The 15,077-nt window shown below is 41.1% G+C and overlaps 1 protein-coding gene across 1 annotated transcript in view; it reads left to right on the top strand.

The window, feature by feature from the left end:
- Pir (pirin) overlaps positions 1 to 15,077 on the top strand; it is a 93,542-nt gene that overhangs the window by 24,774 nt on the left and 53,691 nt on the right. The window contains exons 4-5 of the mRNA XM_057759990.1: positions 4,787 to 4,870; positions 8,092 to 8,298. Of these exons, the coding sequence (XP_057615973.1) occupies positions 4,787 to 4,870; positions 8,092 to 8,298 (291 nt within the window). The remainder of the gene's footprint in view (positions 1 to 4,786; positions 4,871 to 8,091; positions 8,299 to 15,077) is intronic.

Genomic DNA, 15,077 nt, shown 5'->3' with positions numbered 1-15,077 from the left:
TTTTGGGGTCCTTAAGTGTATGAATTCAAGCATCATATTTCTGCCCTTTGGGGAAAGTTCACAGTTCCTATTACACAATACGTGCCACGCTGGCCTCTCTTGTCAGCCATGACCTCAACTCGTGGTGTTTGTCTTTTTTGTACTACAAAGCTACCAATAGGAAAAAAGTCACCATTTTAGGGCAAAAAGAAATGAGAAGGAACTAAAGCTTTCCCTAGAATGTAGGGAACGTTGGGCCTTACAGGGTAAGCCTTGTGTTTTATTACCAGACACAGAAAGGATAGCGCCTCTCCTTGCTCTTCCGTTTACGTGCCAGCCGGAAGAAAACAACGAGCTGTATTTTCTCTTGCTGGAAATTCTTCTGAATTCTCCTATGGGTTCCCGAGACACACCTTTTTCACACTTCTCATCTACGGCGAATGACACTTGTCTTTTGTCACATTGTGACTTCGGGCCTTTCTTTCTCCAAATGCAAACAGCCAAAGAATTAGGAACTCACAAGGGAACAAAACATATGGCAAAGGCTAGAAGGCAGCCGGGACGACAGGAGACCCAGCAGCATAGCTAGGGCTCTGAGGAAACACCTGGTTCAGATTACAGACCTATTACTTAATTGGACACAACTCTTGAGTTTAAACAGAACACAATTCAAGCGCCGGTGGCTGTTCAGCCTCCAGGTGTTTGTGATTAGGTCGTGCCCTAAAAGACCATCCAGCTTGTCTCCGCTCTCGAAAGTAGCTGTGTGAGGTTTTTCTTTTTTTTTAAAGCTCTTCTAGAGACATCAACTGATACACAAAGTCGCTGTCAAGCATTTTTGACACTTAGCAATAAATAAACAATACAAAAGATTATAATAAATAAAGTGACAGTCGTTCCTTTGGAGCCTGGAGATTTTTGCTTTAAGCATTCAAAGGTAGGTGTGGTGCATCTGGTAACAAAGGATGTTTACTTTTGTATTACCAGGTAAAAGAGGATGGGCACATTGGGAAAAGTGGGGATGACTTTCTTTCTATGCTCTAAGAATGGTTTATAAGTGCTCCCTGAAATCAGACTTGAAAATAGCCCTCTCTTATATAGATTTTCATGTATAAATGGCTCATATCACAATTTACTTTTCAAGCTATTTTTCTCTGTGTAGATGTGCATAGGTGTGACCTTAAACATACATTACACACACACACACACACACACACAATGGTCATAGCTTGCAAATCGAAAGACTTCATGTTTGAGTAATTAAAGACAATCTGGGGTTGTGATTTAAGAGGGTCTTTTTGAGAGCCCAGAGGAGAGCCCCAGCCCAAGCAGAAGAAAAATTGCCATTTTTCCTGCAGTTATTTTAGTTAAAAATCCATGTGTAGCAAAAACAGGGAAGCAATCGTAGACACCAACTTTTCTCATTGCTATGACACGACGCCTAATAAAAGCAACCCAAAGGAAGAAGAGTTTAGTTGCTCATAGTTTGAGGTCATATTGTAATCCATCATGGTGGAGAAGGCATGGTGGCAGGAGCAGGAGGTAGCAGAGGCATAAGGTGTCAGTCAGGAAGCAGAGAGAGATGACTGCTAATGCTCCTATCTCTTTCTTCTATATATTCAATCATGAACCCCACCCCATAGAATTGTGTCACCATCTTTAGGGTATCCCAGCATCCACGTGGTGGCTCTCAACTGCTAGGACTCCAGTACCAGGGGCTCTTATGCCCTCTTCATGCCTCTAAGAGCACCCAAGCATGCACATGGCACACAGACATGCATGCAGGCAGAACACCCTTACACATATAGTGATGATGATGATGGTGATGATGATGCATTATCGGAGAGATACTGAAAACGTCATAAATATCTTCTTATTTCTTACCTTTGGGGAATGTGTTTTGGCTTTCTTTTAAAAATATAATACTTTCATTCTTTTTCTTTTTGTGGTTTTACAGATTTAGGATTTAGGGAGTTGGTGACAGTTGTTATTTGGGAAGTTGGTAGAAAGGATAATTAATTTGCAAGTGCTGGGTTTTTTAAATAATTTTTTTTAAATTAAAAAACCCTCTTTTATTTGGTTTAGTATATTTGAGAGAAAATTGGAATCCCAACAGTGGATACTGAGATTTTAATCAGAGATCTCATTCTTCTGGTTCACTGTGACAATTTGAAGTAGAATTTTCAAGAGTAAAAAGGATAATCACATTAAGGTTTAAAGAGAATACAGAGGTAGGTGAAATCTGAAAAATTCATGGAGCTATGAGAATGTCCACGGTGGTTACTGTTAAGGCTGAAGTGGGAAGTTTTCAGAGAACCACTATGCCTTTCACAACTGCTTAGGCTGAGCGGTAATTCTTTCAGGAGCTATAGGTGCGTACAAATAAGCTAATTTAAATAAGCCACGCAAAGAGAGCCTTGTATCTTCGTCCTCACACATTTTAAGCCTCGGGTGCTAACTTGAGTATTTCCTGTGACAAAATGACCGTCTTTGAAGTAATTAAATGTTCCAAGTATTTGATGTCTCTTTACTCTTTTTTTCCCTCTGATTTGATTACAAAACCCTTAAAGCAGAGAATTTTAGAGTTTCTTTTTCTTTTTTTGATTAAATAGAAGGCCAATTAGAATACTTCTGGTTTGGGGGGGGTTTCTACTCTATCCAAAATGCCCACCATTGCTGAAATTTAATTTTCAAATTCATTTTTCTAGCCCACAGTGGCAAATAGAACTCGATAAGGATAGAACTGTTTCATAATCTGCACTATTGGTTACGGTAGTCGTTAGCTACAGGAGGCTGTTGAACACTCAAAATGTGACTGGTGCAGGGGAGGAGCAGAATGTAAATTTCATTAATTTGATTGAACTGAAACCTAAGCAGCTGCGTGTGGCTAGTGGCCACTCTTTGGGACACATAGCATTTCTTTCAAGTTTCAGATTTAGTATGGACACGAATCTGGGAACAATGCTGACCTCAATTTCAAATTACTTGACATATGTTGTAAATAGTTTTGAGTACCGACTGAGTCTGTGTGCCTGGTGTCAGAAATGTTTCCTTTGGGCTTCCTGACTTTAGGGCAAGGTGTGGTGACGTGGAATGTGTCACCCCATACACTTGTGTGAACATGGTCTTGCTAGCAGAAACCCTGCTAGCCAAGAACAGGTTTGTTTTAACTTTGACCTTCAGTCCTGGCTATGGGAGGCACATCATACACTGTACTGAGCCTTTAGGGTGAGTGCTACTTTAATTGGCTATGAGCTCTGGCATTTCTAGACTGCACCTCCTTGGAGGAGGGGAAATAGTGAAATTCCCTTAAACGCTTTGTGTGGTGTGGTCACTCATTCATTCTCTCAGGTCGCTCTCCTGTCTTAGTTCTCCTAACAATAAGTCTTTGGTGGAAAAACTGAACAGATCTTTACAAATGCTCAATCCTTTGCTCCTCCGTGCTTTAACCAAGCTGTCATGTGACAATTCTATACATCGCAATGTTTTGATGCATGCATGTATTGCGTTGTTTTGATGCCTGAATATATTGCAGTATTTTGATGGATGCATGCATGTATTGTGGAATGATTATCATTTCACAAGGTTATTATGTGTGTATTTATGTATGTGCATGTTTCTGTTTGTGAGCGGAGGCCAGAAGCCAATCTTGGGTGTGTTGTTGCTCTTCAGGAACTGTCTGCCTTTTCTAGAGACATGATCTCTCACTGGCTTTGAGCTTGCCAAGTAGACTAGGTTGGGTGGCCTGTGAACCCCGGAGATCTGTCTGTCTTTACCTCCCCAGCACTGGAATTACAAGTACCTATCATGCCTGCAATTTTGGGTAGGTTCTGAAGATCAAACTCAGGTCCTTGGCATTTCATAGAGCTCAGTTTACCAACTGAGCATCATCATATCAAATGCAGTATTAATTCTAGTCACATGCTATGCATTTGGGCCCCAAGAACTTAATATCACAAACTTTGGGCCTCTGACCTACATTTCTGTATTTCTTCCCTTCCAATCCTTAGTAACTAACCCTTTAATCTCAATTTCTATAAGTGAGATCATGCAGTACTTGTCTTTTTATGTCTGTCTTTCTTCATTTGTGTGCAATGTTTTCCAGCTTTATCCATACTGTAAATAGTAACAGGGCATCTTCCCCTTGGAAGGCTCTGAATCATTCTGTACTGTGTGTGTATGTTGCATTTTCATCATCCATCCATTTGTTGTTGGAAACCTGAATTGATTCCATGTTATGGCTATTGTGCACAGTAAGTACTACAGTAAGCATCAGTATGTTGGTGTGTTTTTCCTATGATGAATTCATTTGGTTTTGCTATATACCAAGGATTGAGAGAGTGGGGTCATGTGGTAATTCTATTTTTAGTTTTTAAAAATAACTTTCATCCTGTTTTCTATGGTGCCTAGATCAGTTTGCTTCCCACCTACAGTATATGAACATTCTCCTTTCCCACATTCTTTTCAACAATTCCCTGTGTTTTGACTTTGATAGTATACACCTAACAGGTGTAAGGTGATGTCATATTGTGGTTTTGATTTTCATTTCTCTGACTAGTGATGGTGAGCATTTCTTCCTGTACCTGCCAGCCATTTGCATGTTTCCTTTGGAAAAATGTCTATTCATATCCTTTGTCCATTATTTTAATGGAAAAGTAGCCTGAAATAGGAAAAATGTTTTAAAAACGAAGGTAGTGTTTAATATCTAAAATAAATATGGAACTGATTCAAGTCAATAAAAAAGACCTCAAAAATCTGATTTTACAGTATTCAAAGGATCAACTTTTTCTTGTTTTTTTTTTTTTTTAAGGTATCTTATCTTCTGGAAGGGGGCAGCATGGCTCATGAAGACTTCTGTGGGCATGTTGGTAAAATGAACCCAGGAGACCTACAGGTATGGCCATGACAGTGGGTTGCTGACCGGTTAACATTCTTACATGGTGTATGTTTGATCTTACCTATGTCCAGGATGCTAACTCTCCCTCCAGTTCCCTCATACTCATACCTTGAGCTCTGCTGTCTTAGTTTCGTTTCTGTTGCTATGACAGAATACCCCAACACAAACACCTTAAAGGAGAAAGAGTTGTTTTTAGTTCACAGTTCATGGTGTTTCCTGGGAAAACAAGAGTCTCTTTTGTTGGTTTTCAGTCTCATTGATAAAGAATTAAAAACCAAACTCAGATGGAAGCTTGAGACAATTTATTAACATTTAAGAGAAAAACAACAGTGCAGGCAAGCTGTGAAACTTAGCAGCTGTCAGCAAGATGGAGATGGAGAAGTCATGTCTTTTTGAGTTTGGGTCTAAGAAAGTCAGCATGTTGAGCAAAGCTTAGCATGTTGACAAGCAGCTGCATGTTGGAAGGGGAGAGGCACTTCAGAGAAAGAGGGAGAAAGTCCAGAGTATCAGGGAAAGCATGCATAGGCTTTTGGTCAGTATTTAAATAAGAGACAGAAGAAAAGAAAAGGCAAGTTTCACTTTCTGAGTTACAGTTCAAAAAGTGGGCAAGCTCAGAAGTGAAGATCTCTAAACATTTTACTAGTGGATAATTATTCCTTCTACCTCCTTAGCCTATCTTCTGGTGGATTAGCTATCTTGAGGGGTGGTCTTGTGGCATCGTGACTGACAGGTCCAGTTGGATTAATTCTTTTATTTTGTTTTATTGTTTTTATAAACAATCTTGCCGTGGGACAATGCTCTTATACACTGTAAAGATTTGTCACTCATATTGGTTTAATAAAATGCTGATTGGCCAGTAGCCAGACAGGAAGCATAGGTGGGGTGACCAGACTGAGAGAATTCTGGGAAGAGGAAAGGTAGAGTCAGTCACCATCCAGATGCAGAGGAAGCAAGATGAGAATTCCTCACTGAAAAGATACCAAGCCAGATATAGATAAGAATTATGAAGTAAGGGCTGGAGAAATGGCTCAGTGGTTAAGAGCATTGCCTGCTCTTCCAAAGGTCCTGAGTTCAATTCCCAGCAACCACATGGTGGCTCACAACCATCTGTAAAGAGGTCTGGCGCCCTCTTCTGGCCTTCAGGCATACACACAGACAGAATATCGTATACATAATAAATAAATAATTAAAAAGAAAAGAATTATGAAGTAAGTTGTAAGAGCTAGTTAATAATAAGCCTGAGCTAAAAGGCCAAGCAGTTTATAATTAATATAAACCCCTGTGTGTTTCTTTGGGACTGAATGACTGCAGGAGTGGGTATGAGAGAAACTTCTACCTGTACAATCTTGTTTTTATTTTAGATACAGTTGAATTAATTCTTAAGGGAGGAGAAACAGTGTGTAATTTTCCAATCTTTAAGGACAATCAGAATGCCATGTCTCTATCTAAGGCCAGGGGTAGAATTTAGACACATTCTTTTGATGAGAGGAAGTAGATTTCCCTGAAACCTCCCCTTTGTCAAATAGTATTTTACATTTGAAGAAGATGCAAAGCTGATGCTTTTCTTTTTGCAGTATTACCAGGGAATAGGTGTTTGGGGGCCAAAGCAGACCAGGAGGGAGGAATCTCTTCAGTGTTTTCCAAGGGTTCCAATGCCAGTCTAGCTACATAACAAAGGTATAGTCCATCATGGCAAGGAAGTCAAGGCTCAAGGAGCTGCTTATATCACATCCATAACCAGAAACAGAGAGCAATGAATGCATGCTGGCGCTCAGCCCACTTTCCATTCCATACCGTTCAGGATTCCTAATAATAATAATAATAATAATAGCCCTGCCTCAGTAAAGATGGTATTACTAATCAATTAATACATCAAGGTAACCCCCGACAGACATGCGCAGAGGCCTGTCTTCCAGGTGATTCCAGATTCTATCAAGCTGAGAACATGAGTCTTCATACCCACCTTTCTGTGTTTTCTTCCGTTCTGCCTGGAAACCAACGCAGATCTCCCGTGTTCTGTTCCCATGTTTTCCTTGATCCGTCAATCAATTTTTTTTTTGCAGGGCTGGGGATCAAATGCAGTCTTTAAGATATTTTTATTTCATTTATTTGTTCATATGTGTACACATGCCATGGCACATGTATAGTCCTCAGAGGATAACTTGTGATTCTCTCCTACCAAGTGAATCCAAAGGACCAAACTCAGGTTGTCAGGCTTGGCAGCAGTGCCTTTACCTGCTGAGCCACCTCAGTTTTGTATACCTGCCCCCCATCACTTTTTAGTGCTTACCCAGTCTTTGTTTTGTTGTTGTTTTGTTCGTTTTTACTTTTCTCAAAGTGTAATCAAGAGTTACTGTCCCAAGTCACTGAAGCCATAGTTGGTCTATCTGTATCCACTTCTTCAACCTGGATTGAAGCTGTTCGGGTAGTGATCCTTTATGATGTCCCTACTGCCAAATTCAGCAGTCAAAATTTATTTCAATTTTAGCCTTTCTAGACTTAGGTTCTGTGCTTATGAAAATTCATTATTTATGTTAACGTTTATTTGCAGGGTTTGGTGTGGTCACTTTTGTTAGTAACCCAAGGTCAGGCAAGGTGACTCATACTTTTAATCCCAGCACTCAGGAGGCAGAGGTAGGTGGATCTCTGTGAGCTCAAAACCAGCCTGGTTTACTTAGTGAGTTACAGGGTATTTCCTCTCTGGGAATTGTACTCGGTGGCAGAAAATTGACTTTCCCACAGCTCTGCTTCCTCCTCAGAAACAATCCTATGATAACTCTTTGCTAATTTCAGGACAATCCTGAAGATTTATCCCAACTGCACATCTTCCTGTTGGGTTGGCTAGGCCTGTAATGTAACTACATTGCTGACTGCCATCTCTCTTGTCCAGTCCTTTTTTTTTTTTCCCCTTCTTAAGTCAAATCATACCCCAGCATTATCTGACTGCATCTCCTTACCTTGGAGCTCAATCTGAAACTCAGGGCTATCACAGAGGACTCTTTCACTTGCAGGCATTCAATTCTGGTGCTTTAATTTGGCTTTGGAAACCTGAAAGAGCCCCAGAAGCTGTGGTAGACATTTGTTATTTCTTGAGATGTTCAGACACTTGGATTGCGGCACCTGTTGGATGGATCACTATGCCACAGAGGTGTGATTGTGATGTGTGCAGACTCGTTGGGGGCTGTGTTCCATTTGGTTTCTCGTTCTGGTCTTTGCAGTGGATGACTGCAGGCCGGGGCATTCTGCATGCTGAGATGCCCTGCTCAGAGGAGCCCGCCCACGGCTTACAGCTGTGGGTGAATCTGAGAAGCTCAGAAAAGATGGTGGAGCCTCAGTACCAGGAACTGAAAAGTGGAGAGATCCCGAAACCCACCAAGGATGGTGTGACAGTCGCTGTCATTTCAGGAGAAGCCTTGGGGGTAAAGGTAAGTCTTGCCTGTTGTGTGTCTCCGGAACATGAGGTATCCGGTGACATCAGGGAGGATGTAGCTTCATTATCAGCTCTCAGTTTATCATTGTATGTGTCCCAGTGGATGGACTTGCTTCAGAGATATCAGGATAAGTGTAACCTAAGGGGACCCAGAAATGTTTTGCTGTGTGTAAACTCGTAGAGTTGGAATACATGCAATAAGTTCCGCTCATATGAAGAGTTTGAAAAGCAGTTTTCTAGGTGTATCTTAATGCATGTTCAGAGTTACCCTAATTCCTGCTTTTTAAGTCCACTTTAATACTGCAGAATCACTGCTTTTAAGACACAAACAAAAGCCAGGATCAATTTCACTCCATAAAGATTCATGCTGATAATAAATGTCCCACTTAGTATGGAAGAAAGGCTCATGGCAACACTGCAGGGTTTTAAGATAAAAGTAACTGTTGGGGCTGGAGAGATGGCTCAGCAGTTAAGACGTATTTACTGCTCTTGAAGAGGACCTAGATTTGGTTTTCAGCACCCACTTTGAAACACAACCACCTATAACTCCAGCCTCAGAGGTTCTGACCCCCCTCTTCTGGCCTCCATGGGTACTCACTCACAAATGCAGACACACACATAAATAAAAAAAAAATAAAATCTTAAAGTATAAATCAAAATTGGCTCTTTATTTAACTTATATGGGGCACGCTCTGTGTGTGTGTGTGTGTGTGTGTATATATATATATATATATATATTTTTTTTTTTTTACTGAGACTTGGGTTTGGGTCTTACTGTTTGGGTCAGGGTCTTCCTTTTTAATGAAACAAAAATCAATTTAGGAAGTAGGTATGACAAGCACTTTAGTAAATGCATACTGGGAAGGCTAAGGATCCACTTAGCAGCCAGCCTGTGGTAATGGTGAGCTTGGTCCCAGAAGCTAGTAGATGGGGGAACCTAGAAGCTGACCCTGAGATGCAGATTCCTGTGCACATGGTTTACAGGAAGTGCTCCTCGAAAGACAGTAAAGAGAACCTGGACAAAGTAGGAAGGATGCTAACCAGGGCCACTGTCTCAGGCAAAGACTGGAAGAGAGGGCCTTTTACCAGACCTCACTGGGGATTTTTCAGGATCAGCTTGTCGCAGAGTTGTTCTGACCCACCCGGGGCAAGATATTAGGCTTTTCATGCTCCCTCATCTGACACGCATTCCTTTGGCCTTTGATTCTTTAGTGGAGGGTAAAAGTAGCCAAGGGAATCTGTTAAGGGTCCTGGAGGTGTGGCACCCGGTAGTGAGAGCCTCAGAATACTGTAACCTGCGATGCTGTTCTCCCAGTGAGCAGCTAGCACTTGAGACTCTTTTAACGAGCAACCTAAGTGTTCTAGTTTCATCTTTGTACTGACCAAAAGCAACTTAGAGAAAGAAAAGGTTGATTTCAGTTAGCAGATCACACTTCATCACGGACGGAAGTCAGGGAAGGAAACCGAGCGGGAAGTTAATTGGAAAAGCTGTGGAGAAACACTGCTTGCTGGCTTCCTCAGGGTCATGCTTAGCTCGCTGCTTTACACAGCCCGGGAGCACGTTTCTAGAGAATGGTGCTGCCCTTGGTGGGCTGGGCCCTTCTGCATCCATTGACAATCAAGACAGTCTCCCACATACATGCCTATAGGTCAGTGCGACTCAGGCAATTTCTCAGCTGAATTTCCCTTCCTGGGTGACACTAGGCTGTGTAAAGTTGATGGTTGCAGCTACCTATGACATTTGGTAAATTTTTATTATTTTATGTGCATGTGCGCATAATGGCTTGCCAGTGGCTATTGACTAGTCCAGCTCGGTGCGCACATTGCATGATTACCAGGTGGGCTTGGATTACTACTGCCTGGGACTCACTAGTTTTTGTTTACTCTTTATTGTAACCACAGTTCTAGATTTAAGACACACATCGGTATATGTTTGCTTTTACTTGTGTTTCAGGTGCACACAGAAACAATCGAAGGAAGAAAAAACAATGTTTGCTTATAGTTAGCATATGTGACTTCAGTTCGCCGCCCTGTAGTGGAGTTGGAAATGATGTTTCTGTGTGTTTCTGTGACTGATTTGTTTCTGTTTATCAAGCATTGAGGCTTCCCTTTTCAGCTCTTTTGAAGTTTCCCTACCTTCATTTTGCCAAGGACAGTTAAGACCTTTGTGAATTCTTCTGATGAAAGACCAGAGAACATCACTGAGGTGCACCAGACAAGCACACACGTGACATTGCCAACCGTTCTCACTCTGTATTCATTCTCTCACCGATTTCCAGAACTCTAGAGTTCTAGGGACATGCATTCAAGGGACACTGAGGCGGATGTTGAGGAGTATGAGACACAAGATGCTGTTGTAGTCTATTAGAATTGTCTTGGAGTTTCCCTTTAGGATACAGGTGTGCTGGCACACAGCTGTAATCCCAGCATTGGGTAGGCTAACATGGGAGGATCTTGAGTTCGAGACCAGGCTGGTACATAGTGAGACCCTATCTAACCCTCTATCCAAAAGAATTTGTCTCTGTAGCAAAAGGGAGAAATCAAACTGGTGATTTAATAAATAAAGCTTGCAATAGCATAAATTCATGAAGTTTGCAACGGTGTTTCATTTATAGAAAGCACAAGGAAGTTTTGAGGTTGGAGTTGGTTCCAGTTATAGGTAGAAGGGCATTTTAAAGCACACCTAGCAGACCATGTGATGTTGCAATTGCAACCCAGGCTTAGGGGACAGAAGTAATGTTTTAACTTTGTGAAATGATGTCTTGGTAGCTGCTGGCTTCACCTGTTTCATTTTGTTGAGTAAAATTTCTGAAGCAAATGATATTCTCCAAGGGAAACAATCAGTCTTTATTTTGAGAGCTTTGGAATGAGGGCCTATTGGAACCTTGGGCAGCATGAGTTTCTAGAAGCACTGTGGGGCCCAGGTTACCTGTATGGATTCTGGAGACAGACAGATGAGACAAGATGCCTTATCATGCACTAGCTGTGTGGGCTGCATGGGGTTAAGGAAATAGCTTGATTTTGTGCAAGTCAGTTTTGTAAACACTACATAAGTGGTAGCTGTTGATATTATTAACTTGACTGTTTTAAGTCTACTTGGGTGGAAATTGGGTGGAGATTTTTGTGTGTCACCCATGCTAAAGAGATTGTTTTGCCATTTTGGAAAAGGTAACCAATCTCCTTTGCAGTAAGAGTGAGAGTCATTGCAGAAATGAGGGCTATTGGCCATTTCTTTGTGGGTCTGCTAAGGGACCGAGATTTGCACATTGCGTCCTCTCACCAAAGAATGATTCAGTCTTAAATGATCTAGAGCTACCATAAAGAAGTACTAAAGGTAATTTTGCATCTGGAAGATTATTTGGGACTGGAGAGATGGGTCAGTGGGTCAGAACAGGAACTGCTCTTTACCGTGGAACTTTGGGGATTCTCGGTACCCACATCCGGTGATTCACAACTGCCTGTGACTCTAGCTCCAGGAGATCCAGTGCCCTCTTCTGGTCTCCAAGGGCACATGCACTCAAAAATGCTCTTGTCTACATGCACACACACATATACAAAGTTAAAATCAAAAAAAGAAGATAATCTTAAATGATTACAAAGTGATGCTCAGAATATGCCTTACTTAGATTGATCTACTTCTAACCAACATAAGCCCACCACCAACTTCCCTTGCTACAGCTAAACTTTCTGGAAAATGGATTTGGTGACCACCACAATGCATTTGACTTTAATATTCAAATGAATTGCCTGACAGATTTGAACAAAGTATAGATTGTGGTGTAGCAGATCTGCAGTGAAATCTGAGATTACACAGTTCTAACAGCCTTCTGAATGGTCCTATGCTGTAGCCCAGGAACCACCCTGTAGTTTCTATAATGGACCTGGCATCCAGGGCAGGGGAAAATGCTCATCCTTAGGAAGTTTGGTTTGGCTCTTGTAGATGATGCTAAATGGTTTAATCCAGTGACTTCTAGCAAATCCTACTTAATTATTCTAGACTTGAATACTTACTTATATCTACAAAAAAGGGTAAGGAGTGCCTATGTAGGATGCTATAATTGAATACTTGCTTATATCTACAAAAAGGATGAGGAGTGCCTATGTAGGATGCTATAATTGAATACTTATATCTACAAAAAAGGGTGAGGAGTGCCTATGTAGGATGCTATAATTGAATACTTATATCTACAAAGAAGGGTGAGGAGTGCCTATGTAGGATGCTATAATTGAATACTTATATCTACAAAGAAGGGTGAGGAGTGCCTATGTAGGATGCTATAATTGAATACTTATATCTACAAAAAAGGGTGAGGAGTGCCTATGTAGGACGCTATAAGCTTTATAATTAGCAAAGCCATCTGTTAATATGTCTAAAGGTAACTGTGTCACTTTTCCCAGGTTGTTTATTTCTAAGCATTTATGCAGCCCTTGAAATGCCACAGCCAGTTCTGAGCAAGATTCTGTCAGGACAACACAGTCTGAAGTCAATGTTGAAATGGGAGAGAAGAAAAATGGGATAGTTTGAATAGTTTCTGTCACTTTTGAGAAGACACAATTGCATGTTTGCTCCATGAGAGTATGCAGTTTTCCAAAGCCCATTCCATCCTTATCAGCCAGCCAATTCGCTGTATTTATTGCCAGCTCTTTCTGGAACACAATGCTGCTCCCCCTCCATGCCGCCATTTGACTCCCGCTGCTCTACATTCCCTCACGTCAAAAACAAACCTTGAGGAGGTCAGAGAAAGACAATCTGGAGCCAGATGGCCAGGGTGCAAGGTTAGCCCCACTACTGAAATGTGTTGGAGAATTTATTGAAAGTGGTTGAGCCTCAGTCTTCTAATCTGTAAAATGGAGATAGCCATGGTGACTCCATTAGAGAGTCTTTAGGAGGAGTAAACCAATTATATACCCCCCTCTTTGTGTGTGCATGTGTTGGCAAAGAGTAAGTCCTGTATGGAAGTCCTATGTGGTCCTATATATGCTATTTTCATGCCCTTTCTAAAACCATAGATAATGTTCATGTGGCCAACAGATACAATATAAAAAAAAAAACTTCTGTTGGATAGGCAAACTTATGTAATCATGGGCCAACTGGCTCCATTAAAAAAACCCAGTTACCAAAGGAAATTTACTAAATATCTAACACAATTCACTCCACTCATTTTGCATGCTATCTATGTTCCCATTTCAGAAGAAATTGACTTCATGGATTCTATTCTGTGCTGTTGCTGGGAGCTCTTCACTTTACCTGCCTGAGCTGGCTTTTGTCCCCTTAGTGATGTGGGCAGTGTTGTTCCTCCATGGACAGCTGCTCTTTCCTTCCCAAACTCAAGAGAATGAGTTTACCAAGTAGCATTTTAGAAGTGATTACACCTGGAAGACAGGAAGCATCTGCATGGCCATTTTTTGGCCTTTATTGAGTCCAGCAAGTTTTAGGAGTGAAGATCTTCAAATAAGAAAAATGGATACAATTGTAAACAAGCTAAAAAATAGTATACTATTCAATGTCAAATTAGCTCTTGTAGACCAGGCTGGCCTCAAACTCCGCCTATGTCTGCCTCCCAAGTGCTGGGATTAAAGTGGGATTAAAGGCGTGTGCCACCACTGCCCATTACTAGAGAAATACTGTCTTGAAAAACCAAACCAAAACATAACAAAACCAAAACCAAAGCCAGGCAGTGGTGGCACACGCCTGTAGTCCCAACATTCAGAGGCAGAGGCAGGCGGAGCTTGTGAGTTCAAGGCCAGCCTGGTTTACAAGAGCTAGTTCCAGGACAGGTAGGACTGTTACACCGAGAACCCCTGTCTCAAAAAAACAAAACAAACCAAACAAAAATCCATATCAAATTAAGTATCAAATGGACATTTAAAAAGTAAATGTCCACTTTTGAGCTGTTTCTGCAAGCCTAATATGACAATCATTTTAGTAATCCAAAACTTATTTTAAAGATTGATTTTTATTTTTAGTTATGTATATGCATGCGTGTCTGGACAGAAGTGTGTGCATGTGAGTGCAGGGGCCCATGGAGGCCAGAAAAGGGTGTTAGATCCTCTGGAGCTGGAGTTGCAGGAAATTCTAAGCTGCACAAACTGGGTGCTGGGAATTGAACTTTGGTTCTCTGCAAGAGCAGTACTTGCTCTTGACTGCTGAGCCATCTTTCACCAGCCCTGCTGTTTTCTGTTTGTTTATCTGTTTTTTTTTGTTTGTTTGTTTGTTTTTTTCCCGGTGACTTCTGGCAAACCCTGCTTAATCATTCTAGACCCTTAGTGATGCAAATTTTGTCTCCTTTTGCTAATTCCTTTCTTTTGTTAGTTTTTATTTACAATGATTATACTTTTAGGATCTAACTTAATTAGGTTGTATGAGAATTACTTTAAAACTTTACCTTAAATAATCACAACCAGTATCTTGAATTCTGGCTGAATTTCTCTTCTGTACTGTGTAGGTGGGGCAAGAGATGAAAAGAATTGTTAGGAAGGGCCAGAGAGCTGCCTGGTATTGTTGACACAAAGGAAGTGAGGAAACATGTTACCATGGAGAAAAAAATTATTCAATTGTGCTATAGAAAATGAATTTTGGAAGCTCACAATTTTCTTCAGCTTGTTACTGCTCATCAGGAGCAAACTCAACATCCTCCTCTTTGGTGCAGTCCTCCCAGCTGTCACAGTCAAGAAGCCTCTTGACTTCTGTACAGATCCACACAGCTGTCATATCTTCACAACTCGGCAAAGTTTGGGACATTTTATTTACGTCTTCCATTTCTCTTGGATCTC

The sequence above is a fragment of the Chionomys nivalis genome, chromosome X (genome assembly GCF_950005125.1).
Source record: "Chionomys nivalis chromosome X, mChiNiv1.1, whole genome shotgun sequence".
Classification (NCBI taxonomy): domain Eukaryota; kingdom Metazoa; phylum Chordata; class Mammalia; order Rodentia; family Cricetidae; genus Chionomys; species Chionomys nivalis.
Note: the sequence above shows the minus strand (reverse complement) of the source record. Positions and strands in the feature narration are given on the sequence as shown.